Below are 19,740 nucleotides of genomic sequence, written 5' to 3'. Positions count from 1 at the left end.
GAGCCAACTTTGGATTGGTCGTCGCGAAAGGGCGGGGCGGGCAGGAGCCGGTGATTGGTGAGAACGGCGCGTGCCTGAGTTTGAAGCGAGGAAGCGCGCCCGCAGGTCAGGAAGCGGGGCTGGACTGTGCGCCCGGCGGCGGAGGCCTTTCTGTTCGCGCAGAACTGGAGGTTCCACTTCGGGAGTCCTGGCCAACTTGGAAATAATGCTTCCCTTATTCAGTCTGGAACCCCAGAGCACCGTCAGTCACCTTACGTACAAAGAAACATTGCCGGCGAACTTCCCCCCCACACTCCCCAGTACGCGTCTGCCCCGCGCGGCAGATGCGGGCCTTTCCCGCCACTGTTTGGTGGACGCTGGAACATCATGACTTGCCTTCAGCCCGTACGCCATTCCCGGAGCCGGGTTTCGTGACAGTTCGCTACACATGATCGCCTCTTTGTGATGGAGTAGGGTTGGTCTCGGTTGGAAGAAGTGAGATGAGACAAGTCTTCCCTAATTAGCTTCCTACTTTTCCCCATCCACCTTAGGCCACAAATCCCATCACCGCCATCTGCTCGGCCCTTAACTACTGAGACCATAGAGGTAACTGTTCCACACCTTTCACTCGAGATTTATCCCAAAAATGTTCCCATACAGTCTTTTATTTCAAAGTTTCTTCCATACAGTCTCAGAGAGAAGAGTCCCTCTTTTCCAAAGATAACTCCTCAACTTCATTTAACAATGATTGAATGTTTCAGATGTCGGTGCACTTGGGAAGAGAGATGACAGTTTTTTAAGTCTCCTTCCTTGAGGTTAGCCTGGTGGGAAAAGACATCTGTTAACTTGGTACCTCCTCCAAAGCACTGCTCAGCTGTCATTCCCGGATGCCCTCTCCACCGGTTCCTCTCTCTACCTTTACTGCTGTACCTCTCCATCCACACACACACACCCTCCGCCTTGATTCTGCTTTATCACCTAAAGGCCATTCTGTCTCTGCTTCCCTTCATTGCCTCCACTTTTGCACCTTATTTTCACCAATTCCATGTTATCTAGCTTGGCCCTGAACACTACTTTAAAATTTGCTTTAATTTTTTAGGAATGGCCTCTTAATTGACGTCTCCACAGTTCTCTTGACATCTCTTCTTGAAACCCTCCAGCCTTCTTATTTGCAGAGTGTAATTACCCTTATTTTACCTTTGTCCACACTCCATGAGCAAAGATAAGTGGAGAAAATCTCAAGACTTTCTGAATCCTGAAAAAAACCAAGCAAATACTTAGCTCTAGAACTGAAAAGATGTATTTGAGTGTAATGAACCACCCTTCTTTCACCCTTCTCTCTGCACAGTGGCCATACATTAGAGGTGAACTGCTGGAATGTCTTCCAGACTGTTGTTCATCTTGTATCCCTGGCACCGAACTCAATAAACGTCCTTTCTCTGTAAATATCCTCAAGTCACCAAAGCTCTCCCCACAAAACTCAACAACCTGATATGAATATATAGTGACATGATCTGCCATGCAAGTTATATGCAGGCAGGAGAGCCTGGACTCTGATGCCGGGCCACCTAAATCTGAATCCTATCTCTCCCTCCCTCTTCCTAGCTGTGGGGCCTTGGACAAGTAGCTTTAACCTGCCAGTTTCCTCATCTGTAAAATTGGGATAAGTACAGCACTTGCCTCAGAGGCTTGTTGGGAGGATTAAAAGAAGTTAACTCGTGTATCTAGAAAAGCACTGGCATGTGGAAGTACTCAACAAATGCTATCTATTATCTTGCATCTCAATACCTAACCTTACTTGCCAACTGGAAAGGAGGAATAGAACTCCCACTGTGGTTTCCAAATCTCCTCAGACATTGAGTAGCATCTTATGGCCAGAGGTGCCTGCCAGGGAATGAGGTGATACCTATCCAGTTAAAAAAAAGTCAGATATCTCCCTTAGTTCCCCTTTACCAATTTTAAGTATGCCTCAGCCACACCAAAATCCAAAGCCTTCCAAAATGTGACAAACTTCCAGATTAATCTCCCGCTGTTTAGTTCCCTAAATGTACCCTATTCTTACATCAGACTACTATTACTTAACATCCTGTTCCAACATACCCCCATCCTCATTCCACCTGTTGAAATCCCACATCCCTTCCAAATCCTGCCAGCTCAAATAGTCACTCTTTTATGCCTACTATATAATTTCTACTTTTATTACAAAGCTGTTACCTTTTGTAAATTCTGGAAATGCCTTCTCCTACTAGAATGAATGTATGCAGACTACCTATTTTTTACACAACCACAGTGTTTAGCACAGTATCTTGCACATAGTACCTGCTCCATATTCACTAAATTGGAGAATGGTTGCAAATCATTACCCTATTCTAACCCTAGGTACCTTTATAAAGATTGAAACTTCAAAGACATGAACCCCTTCCTGTGATCCTACATAAGCCTACACGTCTAAAGCAAGTCCTTTGAGAATTGCTTGAAAAGGATTTTCTGTTTACACTGGAATGCTAACTTAAAGACAAAACATTTTAATGATTACACACAGCAAAATTCAAATGTTCCTTAAATTAAAATTAATAGAATATATTCCATCAGCTCTTTATCCTTTGCAATGTTAAGGAGCTCTGGGAGTATGACACTATTCAAGGAAAGGTATCTTTGAAAATTGTAATATACAAAACAATTATGTCACCTATGTGATTAACTAATAGACATATGAAATGCTATGCAAAATACATCTCTCTCTCTAATCCTGAGGGGTACATCCTTGACAATTCCTGAGAAAAAGGAGCCCAAAAGAATATTACTAGTCCCACAATTTTAGCCATTTTACCATAATTATTGTCAAATATGTTCTAATGTTTACTATTTAGACTGAAAGTCACAATCTGTCAGTTATAGATGTTAGTCCACATACTGACTTTCTACCTTTTAAATAAACGTAGTACTTGTTCATCTCCTAATTGATTTGTTTGGAGTTGCTTTTTTGTTTTTGCAACTCGGTAAAAGGACAGTAAGCCTTACCAACTATCTTAAATAAAACACATTCTATTTTTATAAGGCAAAAGGTTCGTGTCTTTTAAAATATATTTTATTAAATAACCTACTTGGATAATAATTATAAAAGTTATAAACATTAATTCCAAGTAGTAAAAGGCAATTTCCTTTTTAAAAAAAGAAGACCAAAAAGTCCATAATGTTTTGCTGTTTTTTACACAGGAATGCTTTATTTTACATGCAGGTTAGTTGCAACATTAGCCTGTAACATTAAAACATTTCTTAATGTTTCAAAGGCAGAGTGAATTTCATAATGATACACTTCCACATTAACCAGTATGACAAAGCATAAGAAATTTAAGATTATGATAACAGTTCAAAACAAAATTTACAAAACAGGCACTTTGAAGTCAGCTACTATGTGTAACTCCCACAGTTAATATTACTTGTATGTTTCTCATTTCATCAAAGATGAAGTAAATGTTCCTTTGATGCAGATGCACAAACAGGTTTAAGTTCCAAACATTATGTTCTGATTGTAATACATGCAAGACACACCCTAAATTAGAAAAATCTTCTGAAAGAAAATGAAGAAAAACAAAAAGCAGCCAGGAATGAAAGCATTTACAAGCATTTGAATGAGGCCTTTAAATGTTAAATCACTGTTTTAAACCCCTTCATTCTCAGGTAGGGGATTAAGAGGCTGAGAGAGGTATCGTCTGCGAGGGTGAGGATACTGGAGGCTGGCAGTGTCAGCATCGCAAGAGTGCTCTACCAGAGGAGGAGGAGGAGGAGGAGGAAGGAGCTGGGTATGACTGGACCATCTCGATCCAGCCCGTGGGGAATCCAGAGGGGTAAAGAAATACCTGAAACAATGAAGACAGGAACAAAACACCAAAACAAAACGAAAACAACAGGGGAAAAAAAAAAAAAAGAAAAAGAGAAAAGTAGTAAATACAAAGAGAACCAAAGAGGAGAAAACACATGCTGGAAAAAAAAAGCTTTAGTATATTCATGCCAAAACTAACAAAACATAATAGCACAAATCAAGACCCTTACTCAAAGCAAGATTGCTTAAGCAGGTATAGAAATTTGAAAGAAAGACATACAGTCTGTTAAACTTAAAATGTCAAAAAAAAATTATCAGTATGAATGTTACAAAGACAGACATTAATTTTATAAATTTAGAACATTTTCTCATCTCTCAAAAACACATTTGATGCTATTCTGAAAATTTATAAATCTAATGAGCTTTATTTTAAGCAATGCTTCATTTATAGCAGCATCAGGCACACATTTTTCCAGTGCATACATGACACTGAGAACCAATTCAAATATACTTTGACATAGTATGGCTGGCTACTGCAACATACATAGGAAGAAACACATCATCGAACATACTTACTTTTCTGCAAAAACCCTAGAATAGCTACACAATTTTGAGTAAAAAGATACAAAGAATTATTATGTCCTACTGCTATTCTTCCGCCATTTTATAACTTACCCGTAATACTCATGCATTTTATTAGCAAACTTAAAGATTTATAGCTTTGTCATCAAGGTCAGAGCTTTACAGGATATGAACTAACTGAAACGGCCAACTAAATTAAGAAAATCCTGAGACATGGGAAGTTGAAGTAAATTTGCATGCACAATTCTGGCAAAATTTTAACTGCTTCTCTTATGTTTCCATTTTGACTTGAAGGAAATTTTAAGCCATGGAATCATACCATTAAAAATATACAACTGCGTTTTAGAATATTTTCTCCTTAGTGAATATGAATTGAAAACTTATAAAGGTGTTTCCATTTACTAACAAATTATGTTTAAACAATATCATATACTTAACTTGGCTACAAACTGTACAGTCAAATTACTTTCATTTTACTACTACTGCTTTACTAATTTACTCCTTTACTAATATTTTTAAAATATTACAAACAAATGACAGATTTGTACTGAATAATATGTATAAAGCAATTCTACAAAAGGTAGACAAATCAGCACTCAAAACAATCTTTATGAAAAATATTTATTCAATCTTCAAATTAAAATTATAAAAATTCATCATTTTCGCTGTTTTAAAAAACAAACGGAATATATTCTCCAAATGGAATAAAGTGTTATTTTCCCTCCTCCCAACTACTTATATAAGGATGGTAACAACCCTTTTAATTTTTAAACCCAAGTTAGTTTCAGGAACATTTCAAAAAAAATTGTTTTGGTGACAATGTCTCAACAAAAAGCCTCTCCATTTATATTTCAAAAGTTTCAAATAGTGTCAATAAACTGACTAGTACAAAAATTGATATACACTGTGTTTTTAAAGGCCTTTTGGACTGCGTTTAGTAGTAAGCAGGCTGCTGGTGTATCTTGGGAGAGGTCAAACGGCGCTGGGGAAGGGGAAAAGGAGCTTGCTTTCCATTCCTGTGTGCATGCAACAAGCAGCAAAACAGCAAAGTTACTCCAGTTAGCTTGTACTCAGCTGTGCTTTCTGTTAAAGGACATAATACAAATGGAGAAGGGAAAATGCATCACAGATCTAACACAGATGGTTATTGGCACAATAAGAATACAGATAAAAACGTCAAAGCTATTTACAGAAGAAAATATGCAGTACAGGCAATAACCAAAAACCAGATTTTTAAAAAAAATTAACTCTAGTATTCTCTGCTTCAGGGAATCATCTTTATAATCTGATGTAACCTGAAATTGTTTTGTTGCAAATACTTAAAACCTCAAAATCAAATAGTAGGACTTCTTATAAAATTATAACAATATAAAGATAGTTGAAGAAATTTTAAATACAATTTTCTTTTATTTAGGATGACAACAGGACAACCACAGGACAGTTTAAGGCTGTGTTTTGAAGCTTTCTGAATTATTTTCCAAATTATTCACAAAAGCATATTAAAATAATTTTATCTTCCAAATCCACATATTTGAAATTTGGGTATGAAAACAAAAGGATGATTCAATCATACCAAATATTCTTTATTATGATAAACAAGAATCTAACTTATGCTAAATATTCCAAAAATCAAGAGATGTCATCTCCTCTTATAATTTCCATTAAAGTTTTAAACAGAAAAGCCAAATCATTTAACTCACTCTCTTCTACAAAGCCTTAATTAATGTATTTTATTTAAAATTTCAGTTTGACCTGATGCAAAGGCCACACTATAAGCACTAAAAAACACTAATGCTCACCTAGGATTAAAACCCTCACTATGAAACCATATTTCTTCTTCCTCTCATATAAACATTTCTACTAATAGACCACTAAATCTCAGAATATAATTTAGCTTAATGACCTCACAACCTACCTGTAAATATTAGGACCAAGTAAGCCAAATACAGAGCTAACGAAGTGAATTTTTAAATTCTAGTGTCATAATTACATGTGAATTTCTTCATTCTATCTTATAATGCATGAAATAAACCACCATCAGTATTGCTACCAGAATGATTAAAAAAGACAATTTCTAGTTTTCCCACAAAATAGCCTACCTGCCAGCAGAAGATCCATTTAATGAATTTTGAAGATTTGGAATATTTGAACCTAGGGACAGATTTGAGTTTCCCTGCTGAGAACTCCCATTGACTGGGCTCCCATTACCTTTCAGAATACCAGTGCACTTCCAATTGTCCATATAATTAGCTGAAAAGAAAATGGCCAAATACATTAACATGATTAACACCTATGTGCAAGGGCACAAATCTGTACCTGTGTCCTTAAACTACAATTAAAGAAATGAGAGAGAAGCTATGGGCTACATTTCTTTCAGGATAAACATTAAAGACATTTTTAAGATGAAATACAGATTAAGTATCCCTTATTCAAAATGCTTGGAACCAAAAGTATTTTAAATTTTGATTTTTTCGAACTTTGGCATATTTGCACATACATCATGAGATATTTTGGGGATGGGACCCAAGTCTAAACATGAAATTCATTTATGTTTCATATATTCCATATATACATAGCCTGAGGTAACTTTACACAATATTTTAAAATAATCTTGTACATGAAACAGTTTGTTTACACTGAACCATTAGAAAGCAGAGGTGTCATTATCTCAGCCACCCGTGTGGACAGTCTGGTCGTCTGGCATCACCATAATTCCTGATTCTAAATTTACGGGCTACCCATAAGCAATAATTTTCTTACACTTATTCACACATAAGTATTTAACAATAAAGAATATGACATACCATTAATACAGTGAAAAAATAATGTGTTCGGGGCAATTAAGCAGCACAGTAGCATCACCAGAACACCTGTGTCAGCTGTTAAACAACAAACAAGGGTAGGCTGAATAAACTGTGTGTTATGCACCTGCGTTTTGACTGCGACCTGTCACATGGGGTCACATGTGGAATTTTCGATTTGTGGCGTCCTGTCAGTGCTCAAAAAGTTTTGGATTTTGGAGCTTTTGGATTTCAGATTTTCAGATTAGGGATGCTCAACCTGTATGTATTATCTCAGTTTTAACAATTTTTTAAGTTTTCAAAGAATTACTAATTTAAAAAACATAAAGCTTTTATCACCCACTTCCCTTCCTTACAAGATAAATTATTAGCAGAGACCATTCTCTAAGCTACCACATTATCACATTATGAAGTTAATATCAAAATAAAATCTTTGTCTTCATAATAATGAATGTCCTTACATATATATGTAAGGTAGTGGAGTTGTCTTCTGGGTAATGCAAGCATAAGTTATGTGGGTGCCTGACTAATGTCTTCAGAAATGAATGTAGGTAACTAAACCCTTGGACTTTGAGTGGTTTATTCAGAACGGCCCTAATTCTTTGAATGCAAATTTGGTCACTGGAGACAGTAAGCCCAGGAAACCCAAGTTAGGGAGCCTGTTGGGATGCTGCTCGGGGGTCCTGAGGCCTAGAGGTAGAAAAGAACAACAAAGCTCTTAAAATCAAATTACACTGAGGAAAGGACGGTCTGGGCTGGTTCTACCACAGCCTCATACGTATTTGGGAGGCCCTCAAGCTTAGCCAAACTGCACTTTGGAAAACAATAACTGCTCAGGGTACATGAACTAAGACAGCTATAATTTTGGATGCTCAGTATGAGACGCCACCTACTGCGGTGATACACAAATCATGGACACCTCTGCCCAATGCATAAACATTCATAGAAAAGTGCAGAACCAAGCTACAGAGACCACAATCGGTGTCAACTGACCAGATCGAGTTCTCTCTCAGCCTAGCACTTGTAAGAAACTTTTAGAATCAGGGCCCCAAGGTTCTTGAATTTTGGGGAATTGGAGAGAGGAAGTGGGGAGAAATTGGATTTTCTCCTGTTCAGGACTGGTTATCTAAAGCAATTATTTAATAAAACAAGAGATATCTGTAGTCCGATCCTGAGTTTGTAGAGCAGTCACTCAAGTTATATATACGGTTAATGGTATCTTTTTATTACGAACACTGCATATTCTGTTATAATTACCTCAGTTTTAAAAGTTGCTTTGTTCCACACAGAACTTAAAAAATGATTAAATTAGTCATTAACTGCTATGAACTAGGTAAACTGATATTCAAAATAACACAAATTACGATATTAATTTAAATGTAGCTGTAAAAGACCATTTTTTTCAGAATATTTCAGTTTATACTCTTAAGTGAAATTTCTAAAGTAGAAATATAAAGCAACAATTCTCTCTTCACTGAACTCTTACCTTTCCAGAGTCTCACACAGCCATCATCTCCTGAAGATGCCAGCACTGTTCCTGTTATATTCCAACTCACTCGCCAGACCTGAGAATTATGATTATCAAACTGAGCCACTATATGAATTTCAAATTTCGTCGGCCCACCAGAAGTAATAAGTTCTTTCCTGTTAATAAAAATAATTTTCTGAGGAAAATTTATATATATATACATATATATATAAATGTATATATATATGTATATATATATGCTGTTCTAAATAAAAAATACAAATGGTCTCATGTACTTACCACATTATTTTATAATAATCCCCCCACCCCTTGGCCCTGGAGCTGGGCCATGTCATTTTCATTTGACTCCCCAGGACCGGGAGTGATCCCAGCACATAAGTGATATTCAGTGACTGTTTCAAGTAAGAAAGAAACAACAAAAGAGAATTTTATTCCCACAAACGATGAGGAATAAAATAGATGATAATTAATTTAAAAAGGAAGGACGGCAGGAAAGAAGAATGGAAGGATGCAAGGAGGAAAAACAGAAAGAAAACTGAAACCCACAATTCAAAATTAAAGCTAAACAGGTTATTTACAGGAACATCTTAATGCTAATTTAGTTTTCCCTAAGTAGACTGCCACTTGCTTATTTAAACATCCATAGAGTACCACTTATATTGAGAAGATCTAATTAGTTGTTAGTATTAACCTAAGTAAACACAATTAAGAGAATATCAACCTCCTCTCTTTACTCAATTCCCAATCCCAAGTCATATATTTATACATAAAATGTTCATTAAAGAATTCATTCTTCAGATCTTACTCACCTCTACTCTCTCCTCCACCCATAAAGATAATGAGAAAGCAAGAGTATTTTCAAATTCATAATTGTTTTTAAAGCTCACCTCATAGGCTTTAATGTAAAAATTCTCACATCTTTGGTTGCTATTGCTAGAATATGGAAAGATCTTCCCAAGTTCGGAGCAAATGCAATATCATGTACAGGATCAGTGACTGTCATAAGAGTTTCAGCTTTTACATATTTTCTAATAAAAAAAAAACATACAATTTACACTAAAAATTTCAGAAATGATTTTGTAAAAATCCACACATAAATGTACCTCAAATTTTTTTCATACTGCTCACAATCAAACAGTGCCTACCTCTGTAGTGTGCTGAAAATAAAGGACCCAAGAAAGATACGTCCAAGTCCTAACCCCCAGCACTTGTGAATGTGACCGTATTCAGAAAAAGGGTCTTTGCAGATGTAATTAATGATCTCAGGATGAGATCATCCTGGATTTAGGGTCGGCCTATGTCCAATGTCCAGTGTCCTTATAAAAGACAAAAGAGGAGAAACAGAGACACAGAGAAGGCCATGTGAACACAGCGACAGAGACTGGAGTTATGTTGCCACAAGCCAAGGAACTCCTGGAGCCAACAAAGCTGGAAGAGGCAAGGATTTCAGAGAAAGCACAGCCCCACCAACACCTTGATTTAAGATTTCTGGCCACCAGAACTGTGAGTGAGTAAATTTCTGTTAAGCCACCCAGTTTGTGGTAATTTGTTATGGTAGCCATAAGAAACTAATATAACCTCCCAGGTTTCCTCCTTTGATAATACAAGTTCAGCTTAAAACAGCTTAGTAAAAATTTAATTAGAGTAGGTCTTGATTTATTTGCAATTAATATCTTTTTTAAGGAAAGGGTAATGAATTTCCTAAGTATTTGAGTATAAATAAAAAAGGAAAGCTGATAAAAAACAGGAACTGAGTTTGTGATGATAACAGGAAACTATGCCAAAGTCTATTTCATTCTTAGAATTCTATTTCGTTGTCTGTAAATAGAAGAGGACAATAAAAGAGATGGCAGGTCAGAGTTTCCTATTAGGTTCTATGTCTTCAATTGAATATCATGAACAGAACTAAAGCAAGCAACCCTGTGTATAGGACAGGGGACAGAGAGATGTCCCCATCCCACCTTTCCACTACCCTCCTCTAAGATATTGGTGTTTCCAGCATTCTATACTTGATCTTTTCTTTAACCCAATATTCTTTCTGAAATATCTACCAACTTGGTATGACTCAAGGTTCTCTCCTTGACCTCTTCTCATCCTGTATGATCACTCTACAAAATCTTGTGCACATCCTTGCTTCTACTGCATGGTCCACAACAGCCTGGGCACTTCTGAGAAATGCAGGACCTCAGTCTCCACCCCATGCCTACAGAAGCGGAATATGCATCTTAACAGGATCCCCAGATGATTCACATGGACATTAAAGTTTCTATACCCAAGGTTTCACTACCTATAAACAAATAACTCCTACATCTATCACCTCCAGCCCTGTCTGCCAAAGGCCAGAAATAGGAGAGGGCTAGTTAAGAGCCCACACTGCAGTCAGAATGCCTGTGCTTCAATCTGCACCAAATCCACTATCAGCTGAAACCTGACCTTGAGCAAGAAGTTCTCTTCAGTACTGGATAACACCAGTACTGATTCTAAGTGACCCATGACCCCCACCTCCTGCTATCACACCTTTGTGGAGTCTTGTCCTGCAAGCGTGGGTGGGTCCCATGACTTGTTTTTTAACCAGGGGAGGGAATATGGCAAAGTTAAGGGAACGACATTTGCATGACTACAGTGCACAGCTGGCACTGCCTGCCTTATAAGATGCACCCCTGCGGGCCTTAAGCAGCAGCTGCCATGCCATGAGCTCCCCTAGGGAGAGGGAACACATAAGTGCTGCCAACAACCAGCTGAGTGCCGATGTGGAGCCTTCCCCAGTCAGGCCCAGACTCTTGAGCCACAGAAACTGTAAGATAATAAATGTGTGTTATTTAGTCCACTAAGTTTGTGGTAATATTGTTATGTAGCCACAGGTAACTAATCTTAGACATTATATCCATCTGCCTTTTAGAGATTCCCACCTGCATGCCCCAAAGGCACCTAACTAAGTTTGTCCCAAGTGAACTCTCTCTCCATTCACATTCATTCACTGCTCTTTGTGTGTCCTCATCTCAATAAATGGCACTATTATCAGACAAGTCAGAAAACAAGGACTCACTTGACCTTCAACTGGCAACTCAGTCATGTCAATTCCAAGCCCTAGACAAGTCACTTCCTCTTCATTCCATTACCTTAGTGCACATCCTCATTCTTTATCACAGTGGGGCTACCACATTAATTCTGACTCCCCTGCTTTCAGTCTCACTTCCCCACAGCTGCCAAGGTCGACTTCCTAAAAGGTAAATACAACCATATAACTCTACAGGACCCTACAAAAGTCCAAATGTGATAGGAGGAACACCAAACTTGAGTGCTTGCAGCACTCTCCAAATTCTGCCTGGCCTGCTGGCATGCCTCTCTTCCACCCGTCCTCCCAATCTAACACCTCACCAGGATGGATCTGCTCCACGTCTTTGCTCTTGCTTCCTCTCTGCCTGCAGAACACCCGCCATCTTTCAAGACTGAGGCTCAAACATCAACTTCTACCCAACACTTCTCCTAGCCCTCTCAGGCAGAAGTGACAGCTCTTTTCTGCTCTGCTGTACCTGGTACAAGCTACTACCCTTTCAGCTACTGCAGTTTACTGTACTGAGCTCGTATCCTAAAGACTGTAAGCTCCTCATGTGCAAGACTGCAGTATAGTCACGTTTTTATCTTCAGCTCTTAGTACAGTCCCTGATGCTTATGAAATGCTGGAAAAATTTGAGATTATTTTGACAAGCTTCATACTTTAATAAAGGTTCTCTAAAGTTTTTCCTATCTGCAGGAACTGAATAAGAGCCACAATGAGAGTAAACAAGGAGAATAAACAAAAAAGACCTATTTCTGGTCCTGACTCCTATATTTGACCTTAGAATGGTCATTTTACTCTATTGGTCTCAGTTTCTTCCTTTATAAAATAGTGCTAATATAAAAGCTGCCTACCCTACTCATAAGGTGGTTGTTAGGACTCAAATTTCGTAATACATATGAAAGTACCCTGTAACCTATATAGCTGCATGGCATTTGCATTATCATTATCAATGCTAGATCTATCTTAATATTTTCACTCACCAATAAAAATAAATATATCCAATACTGGTTAATTTGGCAAATGTTTCCTGTGTACCAAATGGAGATACTACTTACAAGAAAATAAACAGGTATTAATAACTGGATGCTATGTAGTCCACTATCACATATCCTCCATGTAAACATGTTCAATCTAAATAAGAACCTTCAAACAACTCTTACTCAAAGAACCAACACCAAGAAATACAAAAAGTGCCGAACTGAAAAAGTCAGATTACTTCCTAAGTCAATCACACATGTGCGTGTCCACGCAGACACTTACCTACCCAACACCACTGCCCTCCCCCATTCAGATGCTGAAAATGTCAGACACTTGCTATCTGACTCCCCGGCAGCTAAAGCATGGGTGGATGACCCAATTCTGACCAGCAGCACTAATGAGAAGCCAGCTAAGATGCCTCTAGAAAAGTTTTTTTCTCCCCGATATAAAAAGATACATGAAAGGAAATAACTGCATGTGAAACCTGGAACTGCTGCAGCCTCTTATAATCATAAGAGGGAGCTGTCACCAACATACTAAGGATGACAGTAAAGAAATGGAAAAGACTTAGGTAGGTCCCTGATGTCACCATCAAGCGACGGAGTCATTTAACTAACCCCAGAACTGCTCCACCCCTGGCTCCTTGTTACATGAGACAATAAAGAGGACCCAGCCCCTAATCTGGATTTATTCTGTTTAAGTGATTCATATGCAACCAGAGATTATTTTAACAGTGGATTATTTTAAGTAGTCAAGTAACTTCTATTTGCCTGTATTTTCTTTCGGAACTAAATGCAAGTTCTTTCTTTTTAATCAAATCTTATGTATCAAGTACTTTTATTTTCTTATGTTTTTAGAAATGGTCCATCTTTTAAGTTTTGGATTTATGCCTCCATATTCATTCTGTTCACCTAAGATTGAAAATTACTTTAAAAATACTAATTCTTCATGAAGCCTCTTTAAAATGTGCTACCAATGTGATTCATAACTTTAATAGCTAAAAAGGCTATGAAAATCTCAAAGAGGTCTAGAGGAAGGTTCTTAAATTCTAGAAGTATGCTGGCAAATATAGTAGCCACTAGCCACATGTGTCTATTTAAATTTAAATTAATAAAAATTAACAAATTCAGTTCCTCAGTTATATCAGCCACATTTTGAGTTTCAATAGCTGCATGCAGCTAATGGCCACTGCATTACATGGCACAGATACAGACCATTTCCACCACCCCAGCGAGTTCTATAAAACAGCACAATTTTAGACAGAGCCTCTCAGAAGAAGTCAAGAACCTAGGAAGGTAGAAGATATAACAGCCCCTCAGAAACCAAAGTGGTAATATTCTGAATTGCAGAGCTGTAGTGGATTGAATTATGTCCCCTCAAAACTCTTTGAAGCTTGAACTGTGTCCATCAAGTTTCGTGTATTAGAAACTTAGTCCCCACTCTGACTGTTAAGAGGGTGGGAAATCCTATTACGGTAATTGAAAGATAGAGCCTTAAAGAGGTGATTGGACTGTAGGAACATGCAGGAGTGAAGGGATTAAAAATGGTGGTCAAGGGCATGGTTCTGAGGGCTTTAAAAGAAGAAGAGAGTCTGTCTCTCTCTGCTCTGCTCTGCTCTCTCTGCTTCCAACATCTTGCAATGTGAGACCTCTGGGTCACTGTTGCCGCCACCACCAGATGGACTTTGGACATCCCAGCCTCAGAAACTGTAAGCAATAAATATTCTTTATAAATCACCCAGTTCCAGGTGTTTCGTCATAAGCAACAGAACCAGACTAATACAAGAGTCCATGGGAATTATACCAGTTCGTCTCTTCTGCTTCTTGCAAGGCCTGCCTTCTAGACCCAAGAATTTTGTCTAGCACCTATGAAGCCCACCTGATCATCTGATGCTCCTTCCTCCATAAGACTGAGTACAGATGATCCTCGATTTGCAATGGGGTTACGTACCAATAAAACCCATTGTAAGTTGAAAATATCTAAGTCCAAAATGCATTTAATGCACCTAACCTACCAAACATCATAGCTTAGCCTAGCCTACCTTAAATGTACTCAAAACACTTACAGTTGGGCAAAACTGTCTAATGCAAAGCCTATTTTATAATAAAGTGTTCAATATCTCAGATAATTTACTGAATACTGTACATTACGACAAAATTGTGATGGTTTCCCACCACTGGAAAGTTGGAAAATCGTTAAGTTGAACCATCCTAACTCAGGGACCGTCTGTATATCTGACACAGGGCTTATGCCTTCTCAGAGTTTACAGATATCATATCTCAACATGACCAAAATTAATTTATCGTCACGTGCTACCACACTCTACCGAAGTCTACCCTGTTTCTCTAGAAATTACACACTATCCATCGAACTGTTAAGTCAGAACCTTGGAATCATCTTGATCCCTTTCCCTTCCCCCTCACCTCCCATGTCTAATCAATCATCAGATCCTATTGATAGTACATCTTAAATTATTCTCAAATTTTTCACTTCTCTCCATCCCCACAGGCACTATTCTATTCCACAGCCACTATAATTTCCCACCTGGACTATTTCACCAACACTGTTGCACTGAATCTACTCATATTCTCTCCCAACACACTTTCCATACCTATGGAAGAGTTAAAACACTCTCTGATCCTATCATTCCCCGCTCACATTACCTGTAAGATAAAATCAAAACGACGGATGCTAGGTCTTGCAGATATGAGTCTTGCCTGTTTCTCACCACACTCCCTTCTGCCTACTTTCTTCCAAACACAGTAGAAACAGGTTGGTACATCTTGTCCACCTGGAGTGCTTCTGCCCTCTTTGTCTTGCCAACTTCTTATCCTATAGATCTTCTTCTAGGTGAACCTCCTTGGCCCCAAAACTAGATGAGGTCCTCCCAGGTATAAACTCTTCAACACTAATTCTCCTAGATCATAAAATTCATCAACCTTTTTACTATTATTTTTTGTTTTCCCTGCAAATTGACTCTGGGATATCAATTATCTGTTCCTCTTTATCAATCAGCCCTAAATTATCAGAGTCTAGCACAGAACCTGGCATATCATAGGAAATCAGTAAACATGTAATGAATGATGCACAATTCAGTTAATGAATAAAGAAGCAGTACTGACCTGGTGTTCTCATTATATTCGAAAATTTGAACCTTGGCCATCGCACTTGGACTACTGTCATCACTTCCTACAGCTATCATGGGGGAATGAGCACGAGAGCTGGAAATGAAGAGTAAGAAGTAGTTTATGTAATGATAAAGTTAATACACATTTAATTCAGAGAATTAAAAAACTGGAGTCAAGCAGACAGACAACCTGTCAGCCTGTCCCTACTAGATCTCTGTCATACACCTGACACAGCTACACCTTGCAAGTGTGCCTGCTTGAGAATGTTACACACAGAACTGAGGATACCATCCTTCTGGATTGTTTTTAACATTTTCTTATGTCTTAGATAGAAAGGAGTTCTTTTCCCAAAAGAAAAGGTTTCAAGTATTCAATACATTAAAAAAAGACACCTGAGAGGTCTTACCAATTTTTCCTCCTGAAAGATTTAGTCACTAACTACGAAACAAAAAATAACCTGATTGTAACCAACTTCATGACAAAAATGTTTTAAGAGCTTTATACAAAAAGAAGAAACTCAGATGGAGAAAGACTACCCCTCAGGAAGTCCTGCTCTCCATATGTTATTCATTTGCAGTTAACCTCATTTTGCAAAAGGCTAAAGATAAACAATAAGAGAATGGTTCTACTGAAGTACACTATAAGTTAAATGACTTTTTCATTTCTATACCTAATTACCTAGACATTGATTTTCTTTTCCTCCCTCATCCAGATTAAGTAATAGCTCTGTGAACATGTCACTCTTGCTTAACCTTTGACCTTGATATTATGTTCTACTAACCCTTAATGCTAAAAACAAAACGTGGTAATTGAAAAAAGAAGTTTCAGTTCTTTATTTCTAAAGCTTTAGGTAATTAGGTAATTAGATCAAATCATCTAATTAAGAAAATTACCAGGCAAACTGTAAAGTGCCACAGTAATAAGATAAAATTACAAGTCATTTATAATAACTGCTGGCCACTCAGATAGATGTAAATCCCACAGTAGTTTCCATATCTCACACACTTTCTTTTTTCAATGTACTACAAATGTTTTGATTTTACTATATTAGATATTTAAATGAGGATCAAAAGTATATTTATAGTAACATTCTAAAATTACTTAAAACATAAAAATTTTAAAAACATAAATTTTTTAAAAACATCTTTAAATCAAATTATGAAATGTTCAGATAACAACCTGAATTGAGGATTACTTCATTTGTACAACCAGAAACAAGATGTTCACATTTAAACCACTTTCTAAATATAATTCACAACTACACAGTGAGAAAAACCATCTAGCTTTCTGACTAAATAATGTAAACAGGTCACCTGTATCTCCTTCTCCTCCCTCCTAAGGTTCCACTGAAATGATGAAAAAATAACACCATAACAGTGCTAAAAGTCAAGAAAGTGTGCCATCAGACATCAAGATTTTTAGAGGAATCACAGGAAGATAGGAAACAGGAGGAGATCTGAATGAGAGAGAAAATGCAAAGGCAAAAGTGGTCCACATCACCATCAGTGATAGAAAATTCCAGAAACTCCAACCTCCAATTAATAAATGCAAAGAAAAGAAGTGAGTCATAGGGCTATTACAAAGTAATCTATTTAAATAACAGAATTCAGGAAACAAGGGACAGCTAGCAGCTGACCCTGCTCTAGGTTAAACAGTCTGAGAAGGATCCTAGTGAGATGGTTAGAATTAGAAATAAAGCAGTACATGCTCCAAAACTGGCAGGGAGAGAGGCAAAGAGGAACAAAATACACTGAAGTGTTCTATCCCCAAAGCAAAGTCCTCCTTACTTTGGCAATATGGTACCCAGCCTGCTAGACTGCTCTGGATACACAAACTCCACAAGAAAGCCTCCTGTCAGCCCCTCCACCTACATGGACCAAACTCAGTCAGCCTTCCTAGTTAACAGAGTGAACTGTTAAGACGATAGAGCACCTAACAAGAAGAAAAACCAACACCAGTTTTCTCTACTAGCCATAATAGTCCCTTGTTCATAAATATAAATAGATAATCAAAGACTGACAGACATTTAAGGAAAACAAGGGGCACAGAAGATAAAGACCAGGGTATACAGAAAGAACAACTGATCTTCGAGAAAAGAGATACAGCTGATCCTCATTATTTACAGATTCTGTATTTGTAAAGTGGCCTAAAATTTATTTGTAAGTATAAAACCTAACACTTGCAGGCTTTCATGGTCATTTACCACCATGCACAGAGCAGCTCTGCAAAAACACTGAGTTTCCTGATGTGCACGTTGCCAGCCAAGGTGACACAGTGACGCCCGTCCTTTACCCTCAGCTCTCATACTATGAGTAAGGGCCCACTTCACACTCTACTTAGTGCCACACTTTTCCCATTTTGTGCTTTTTGTTGGTGATTTTGCCATTTAAAATGGCCCCGAGCATAGCGTGGAAATACTCTCATGTGTATTCCTCAGCACAAGACTGTGATGTGCCTTACGGAGAAAGTATGTGTTCAAAAGCTCTGCTCAGGCATGAGTTATAGCGCTACTGGCCATAAATTCAATGTTAATGAATCGACAATATACGAGGGAACTTCAAAAAGTTTGTGGAAAAGTAGAATAAAAGATAATAATCTTTCCATGTACTTTCTGAAGTACCCTCATATACTAGATAAGTTGTCCTTAAACAGAAACAAAAAACAAGGTTATGCATTATATTCAGTTGATGAAAATGTTGTAATGGGGCACCTAACATTGTATTCCCTAAGGAGCAATTCAGTATGCAGTATTAGCTAATTCGGTGTCCACATCAACTGTATAGAACATGACTACTACAAATTATGAGAACTGATTGTAATTCTGGGAAAAAAATGGAAATAAATTTTAATTAGAATCCTCAGGGAAATATTGTATCCATGTAACAGAAACTGATTTGTATAAAAAAGGAGTAATCAGAGAAGAAGACTTCTTAACAATTAAAAATGACTGACATTCACCCCAAAATTCAATGATGGGATAAAATGTATATCTGGAAAACAAGCTGGAGATCTGGGAGACAAAGTAGTAAATCTCCAAACAATTTTAAAGAACTGGAAAGTAAATCTAGGGGGAACAAAAAGGAAAGTAAATCTAGAAATAATCAAATATGAGTTTCAGAAAGACAGAATAGAGATGATAGAAGTTATCAAAAAATCATTGAATATCCCCAATTTGAGACAAGAACCTTCATTTTGAAAGAGATTAGTAAGTGCCAACCAAAACTTATCAAAAAAGATCAACATGTAATCATATATATCTGGATCTGTTTCAGAATAATCCAGGTTTTGTTTTTTGTTTGTTTGTTGTTTTTTTGGAGGGAGGTAAATGAGGATACTTGTAGAGATGAAACAAGTAACTTTGACTTGATATAAGTGAGTGATGGATATGTGAGGGTCTGTCCATTGTACTTCTGCTATTTACTTTTGGTGGATCTGAAATTTTCCCTAATAAGAAAAACTTAAAAAAATTAAAAAAACACAAAAAAAGACCATAGAAACATCCTGGTTAAATCTAAATCTAGGAATTTTTCTACCAAACCATACAAAGCAATTCCAGAAGGCTTAATTGCCTAAATGTGAAAGGCAAAACCAAAAACCTTTCAGAATACACTTGACAGCGTCAAGGAGGGGAAAAATCGCTCAAAAAATAAAACACAAAAAGCATGCTAACAATAAAGGAAAGACTGATAGATGGGGCTACATTATAATTCAGTTACATCAACTATCAAAAGCCATCATAAAAAGTGTCAAAATGACAAACATAAACTAGGAGCATATACTTGGAACAGAACTCAAAGTGATGAGACAAAATTCTAAAACCTTTCAGAAAGAACAAGCTACCTGGCAAAAGAACCAGCATTAGACCAACCTCAGACTTCTCATTAACATAACCCAAAGTT

General features: G+C 37.4%; 1 protein-coding gene across 5 annotated transcripts in view; it reads right to left on the bottom strand.

Annotated features, from left to right (window-relative positions):
• Nucleotides 1–483: 483 nt before the first annotated feature.
• LOC134361815 (nucleoporin SEH1) overlaps nt 484–19,740 on the bottom strand; it is a 32,499-nt gene continuing 13,242 nt past the window's right edge. The window contains exons 5-10 of one of the 5 annotated variants that reach the window (XM_063076863.1): nt 15,836–15,934; nt 9,562–9,702; nt 8,672–8,829; nt 6,484–6,634; nt 1,177–1,234; nt 484–800 (exon numbers count right to left, since the gene is read on the bottom strand). In XM_063076863.1, the coding sequence (XP_062932933.1) occupies nt 714–800; nt 1,177–1,234; nt 6,484–6,634; nt 8,672–8,829; nt 9,562–9,702; nt 15,836–15,934 (694 nt within the window). In that variant the 3' untranslated portion in view covers nt 484–713. Of the gene's footprint in view, nt 801–1,176; nt 1,235–3,175; nt 3,840–5,053; nt 5,468–6,483; nt 6,635–8,671; nt 8,830–9,560; nt 9,703–9,819; nt 9,991–15,835; nt 15,935–19,740 lie in introns of those variants that run through there. The other 4 variants (XM_063076862.1, XM_063076865.1, XM_063076864.1 and 1 more) reach the window with 4 other exon arrangements.

The sequence above is a fragment of the Cynocephalus volans genome, chromosome 13 (genome assembly GCF_027409185.1).
Source record: "Cynocephalus volans isolate mCynVol1 chromosome 13, mCynVol1.pri, whole genome shotgun sequence".
NCBI classification, from domain to species: Eukaryota; Metazoa; Chordata; class Mammalia; order Dermoptera; family Cynocephalidae; genus Cynocephalus; species Cynocephalus volans.
This window is presented reverse-complemented; position numbering and strand designations above follow the sequence as displayed.